This window comes from Monodon monoceros, unplaced genomic scaffold (genome assembly GCF_005190385.1).
Source record: "Monodon monoceros isolate NGI ecotype Baffin Bay Population unplaced genomic scaffold, NGI_Narwhal_1 Super_Scaffold_4, whole genome shotgun sequence".
NCBI classification, from domain to species: domain Eukaryota; kingdom Metazoa; phylum Chordata; class Mammalia; order Artiodactyla; family Monodontidae; genus Monodon; species Monodon monoceros.
This window is the reverse complement of record NW_021703781.1, coordinates 79,545,675-79,550,659: the sequence shown is the minus strand read 5'-3', so window position 1 is coordinate 79,550,659 and position 4,985 is coordinate 79,545,675. Positions and strand designations below refer to the sequence as shown.

General features: G+C 56.8%; 1 protein-coding gene across 10 annotated transcripts in view; it reads left to right on the top strand.

Moving 5' to 3' along the window:
- EBF3 (EBF transcription factor 3) overlaps window positions 1-4,199 on the top strand; it is a 115,469-nt gene extending 111,270 nt beyond the window's left edge. For 3 of the 10 annotated variants that reach the window (XM_029245263.1, XM_029245261.1, XM_029245260.1), the window contains 4 exons: window positions 1-9; window positions 989-1,177; window positions 1,573-1,770; window positions 4,068-4,199. The exon at window positions 1-9 is cut by the window's left edge and continues 169 nt beyond it. In XM_029245263.1, coding sequence (XP_029101096.1) covers window positions 1-9; window positions 989-1,177; window positions 1,573-1,770; window positions 4,068-4,099 — 428 coding nt within the window. In that variant the 3' untranslated portion in view covers window positions 4,100-4,199. Of the gene's footprint in view, window positions 10-988; window positions 1,178-1,572; window positions 2,956-4,067 lie in introns of those variants that run through there. The other 7 variants (XM_029245257.1, XM_029245256.1, XM_029245262.1 and 4 more) reach the window with 6 other exon arrangements.
- The last annotated feature ends 786 nt before the right edge of the window (window positions 4,200-4,985 follow it).

The window sequence follows — 4,985 nt, the reverse complement described above, 5'->3', positions numbered from 1 at the left end:
ACGACCAAGGTACGCCGCGCGGGCCGCCCCTTCCCCAGACGCCCAGCTGGGACGGTGGGACTTAGCTGCCGCGGCTGCCCGTGCCCTGAGGCGGCGGGGACGTGGGCAGCGCCCCGGGCTCTGCAGCTTCGTTCGGAGAGGCCCTCGGGCAGAGCATGCTCAGAGAACCCAGGAAGCTGAGGCGGCGGCCACGGTGGCTGCCTCACGGCTTTGCTGGTATTTGCTAGCCGCTTCCTTGAACTGATTCCTAAGGGGCTTTGCTTTCCTGGAAAGGCTGGGATAAGCCCTAGGATAGCTGTGACGTAGGGAGCCGCGGACCCTTCCTGGATGCGCTGCACGGGGGTCGGGGGTGGGATTTGGTTTCTGAGACTGGAAGGAGCACACGGAGAGAAGCGCCGGCTCCCCGCCCGCACCTTATCCTTTTCCGGCCGCTCTAAAGCCCGTGCAGGCCGTGATCTCAGAAAACGCCTCCCCGTACGCCGCTCGGCTTCCGTTCACCCTCACCCCACGGCGGGAGCGAGGCTCCTGCTTCCCCTCCCCACGCCGACAGAAATAGCAGCCGTAGACACGAAGGCCCCAGAACAGCCTTTCCTGGGGACTTACGGCCACAAACAGCTCTCCTTGTCAGCCGTGGCATTTGAAGGTCCGCAGAGGCCGAAAGCTCACCTAGCGCGGGGGGACGGCCCAGGAATCGCGCCGTTGATAATTGCTTCTAAAGAGGAACGTGAAAGCCGCTGACGGTTAGATCGAAGTGCGCTGGGGCCGGCTGCCGAGGCCGCCGGAGACAGGACGGGGCTCGGCGAGGATGCTCGAGCAGGGCTGGCGTGACAAGGTTATTTGAGCTGGCGAGAGGCGCTGGGGCTGGAGGAAAGCATACGGTCAATTAAAAGCGTTCAATAGATGATAGAGGTTTGCGGGGAAACCACCCCCCCAAGTGTCTCTCCCTGATAATAATGTTATTTTTGGCCGGGGGGGGGGATTTTAGCAGTCGGCTACAGTCGCAATACAAGCAGCGTGTCCCCGCGAGGATACGTCCCCAGCAGTACTCCCCAGCAGTCCAATTACAGCACAGTCAGCACTAGCATGAATGGATATGGAAGTGGCGCCATGGCCAATCTAGGGGTCCCGGGCTCGCCTGGATTTCTTAATGGCTCCTCCGCTAACTCTCCCTACGGCAGTAAGTGTCTGTTTTTGTCACCCGTCATCACACAGATTCATATTCGCTGCAAAGTCAAATGTGTGCGTTGCTTGGATGTTCTGTGGTGTGAGCTACTGGATAAAAGGAAGGGTGGCTCTGGAGGCTGGGCGTCCACGTGACGACAGTAAATTGACCTAAAACGGGCCCCACGCGGTCACATTGGAAACCCAAACAAAATCGGCACCAAATGGGGCCGCCCAATTGGAAACGAAAAGTCCAACGCGAGAGTTTGCCTGTTATCCAGAGAGTGGCCAAGCCAGAAACATCTCGTGCTTGCTCTGTTGGCCCGACGCTCCCGGCGAGGCCCTGGAGCTCTCTTTGTCGTGTGGCCGTGCCCGGCGTCGCGCGTCCTGACCATGTTTGCTTTGTTGCAGTAGTGCCGTCCAGCCCTACCATGGCAGCCTCTTCGGTCACCCTCCCTTCAAACTGTAGCAGTACACACGGCATTTTCTCATTCTCACCTGCCAATGTCATCTCTGCAGTGAAACAAAAGAGCGCCTTCGCGCCCGTGGTCCGGCCCCAAGCCTCCCCTCCTCCTTCCTGCACCAGCGCCAACGGGAACGGACTGCAAGGTGAGGGTGCGCGCTGGCCTGAGGCCGTGGCCTGGGAGCGCCCGGAGGGCCCCGGGGCAGGCCAGGCTGGGCCGCAGGGCTGGAGTGAGGGGCCCTCCCTGGGGGGCGGGAGCTCCGACCTTCCCCCGGGCCCACCCGCGGGCTGCCGGCAGGGCGGCCCTGGCTGTTGCACGTTCTCCTTCGTCTGCCGCAGTGCAACACCCACCCCCCAACCCGGTGCTCCTGGAAACGACCCACCCCACCTCGTTCAGTCCCCACAACCGGATTCTTCCTCTTGGTGGATGAAACCCGTTTCCTCATCCTTCCAACATGACTTAAGTGTCCTCACGGTAAAGCGGCCCATACCTGCAGGGAGTGGAACCCGCAAGGGAAGGAAAACGGGCCGTGGTGAAGGCAGCGGGGCCCAGGTTGCGTCCCGATCAGCCGAGAGCGTGGGCAGGTGCAAGCCTGTCGCTCCCCTGACTCACAAGGCAGTGGGACAGCCTCAGGCCTGGGGTGGTGGGTCATGGTGCCGCCTGCAGCGCCCACCTCGAAACTGGCCCGTTCTCACTGTCCCGAGCCTGAGCCTTTATTCTCAACCTGGTCTAACGGACCACGGGGCGCACGAGGCTGTGTTGTCCTCGGAAGGGCGCGTGCACCTAGACCCGGGGCCGTGCGTGCACCAGTGCTGCACGGGAGTTGGTTTTCCAGGAGATTTCCGTCAAAGACGCGAGAGGGAGAAGGTCCCGCCCAAGGGCAGCGGGAGGCCCCGCCTGGCACAGCTGCCCACAGATGGGGCCGCGCGGAGCGGGCACCCAGCGCCCGCCCAGTGCTGGGGCCCTCTGGGCAGTGGCCGGTGGTGCGAGTGGCAGGCGGGGCTGCGTGAGGGCCCCTAGGCCCCGTGAGCTTGCACGAGGCTCTCGGTGACTGACTGAGGCCCACAGGCTCTGAAATGAATTAAGTGGCCGTCATCTGGCCTCTTTCAGACACCACCTTTGGTATATGCTCCTCCCGGTGAAAACCAAATCCAGTTACTCCTTTAAAAAAATGAATCCATTCAACCAGTATTTACTGAGCGCCTACTATGTGCCAGGCTCTCTGCTGGGTGCTGAGGACGCTACCGTGGAGAAGACAAACTGGCCCTTTTGTGAAGTCGGTGGCATATTTCACTTTGATGAACTAATGCTCAAAAAAGGAACTGGAAAGGTATCCGTGATTTGAAATAATTGTCTGCACAACACCTGTTAGCGTGAGAGGGACGCCCAGCCCCGAAGGGCCGCCGACTGGCCTGCAAGCCAGCAGCGGTCACCAGACCACAGGTGCTTAAGAGGCAGGTGGCCGGGTGCCACGGCCCTGCCCGCCGTCCACTCGGTGCCAGGGCCCATTGAGAGGTGGCGCCACGTAAGCCGTGTGTACACACACAGGTCTTCCAAGCCATAAAGTTGTAACGGTGAGTCGGAGATAAATTAATAGCGCTGAAATTAATGAACTGAGAAATTGAAGCTCCCATCACTACGTGAACAGATGTATTAATATGTTATACATAAATTAATGAGAATGATCACTCTGACAAAAATTGAACAACACTAAAGTTACAAGATTTTAGATGACATCTGTACCCAGGGTTCACTGGGAAGCACCTGCTGCACTTGGCATCTTGGCCCAAGTTTCTCTTTCCCTCCAAGAAGAGGAAGGACGCGCTCCCTACGGTGGAGCCGTGACTTGTGTCTCTTGAGGGCCCTTGGCCCTGAGATTGCAACCAGGTGGGCTGTGAGTGGCTTTGATCTTGGCAGGTCCGCGACTCACCATTACGATACAGAACGATCAGCGGAAGGTCCAAGGCAGGGGCTGAGAGCAGAGGGGAACCCGAGGTGTGTCCAGTTTGACTGACTTAGGGAGCGAGAGCTGTGCCCGGGTCCCAGCGGCCCGAGAGCTGGCCTTGGCTGGCGTCACAGAAGCGACCGGGTTGGTTCGGCATCTGTCGACGGAGGTGGCCTCCGGGGGGGGGGGGGTTGTCTGGGCCTCCGTCTGCTATAAGCCAGCCACTGACGTGTGTGGGCAGCGGCCCTTTCACACCCGGAAAGGCCAGAGCCTTTCCCTTTGCCACGTGAGGTCGTTGAGGCGAGGACCCCAGGGACCTGTCCCCCACGAGCACCCCACACCCCCTGAAGTAGGTGCCTTAACCGAGCCCACGGCTGGTTAATGGAGGATTGTGCAGACCCACTGTCACTGCTGACCGAAGCCCAGGGAGGGCCCCCCCCCCCCCAGCGCCTCACCCCGGTGAGAGGCGCCCCTGACCTGCCCCCTCTCTCTTTCAGCTATGTCTGGGCTGGTAGTCCCGCCAATGTGAGGGGCGCTTGTTACCTCCCGCCGCGCCCAGCATCCAAGGACGGACTTCAGGGGACATGTTAGTACATAAGAGGTGCTGATGGAGACCGTGTCTTCAGTACATCAGCAGCGGTTGAAATGCTACAAAAGACTTTGTTTAAAGATTTTATTTAAACTATTAAGAATCAACACACAAACGACGTACTTCTTCATGAACAATTCCATTTTACTGACTGAACTTTTCTCATATTTTCACATTTCTCAGTCCTGAAGAATAAGGAGAACAAAGCGATGCCTATTTTGTATAAAGTTTCTGACTCCGTCTTGGCTATGTCTAGTACTTGCTATGTGTTGGGAGAAACTTTGTGAATGCACCATTTTGATGATCATGAAACACTGATGAAGAACGCCTCCAAACATTTCTCTGTACTATACTTAGATTCACAATGGTTGTGTATCTCTATAATGTGAAATATTTTTTTGTGGTGACAAAAGGGGGCCAAGGAGGTCTGAGCCATCAAACTGGAAGAAAGGAAGACTGTATGAGTAGGAGAATTGGGGTGGCAGGGGGGGAGGGAGGGTTTATCGTTGCTTAACTTCATCTTAATGAAACGGAACTTTGTAACTTATTGTAGTTAGAAATTGTAACTTTGATATTGAATTCTCTTGCCTTCAACAAGCACACTGACAGAGGAAAAAAAAAAATGCTACTGTCTGTCTGTTGGTTAAAATATTCTCCCACTGCTAGAGCTTCCTGTTAAGCAAGTGTGATCTGCGACATTTTTTTCAACTTTTGCTAGCACTGTATACTATTGCATTCTTAGGCTACTGTGAGGTCCATGTTTCTTGTACCAGAAATTGTCCTTTTGACTTCTAGATCCTTCTTCCCTGATGTGTTTTGTATGTGG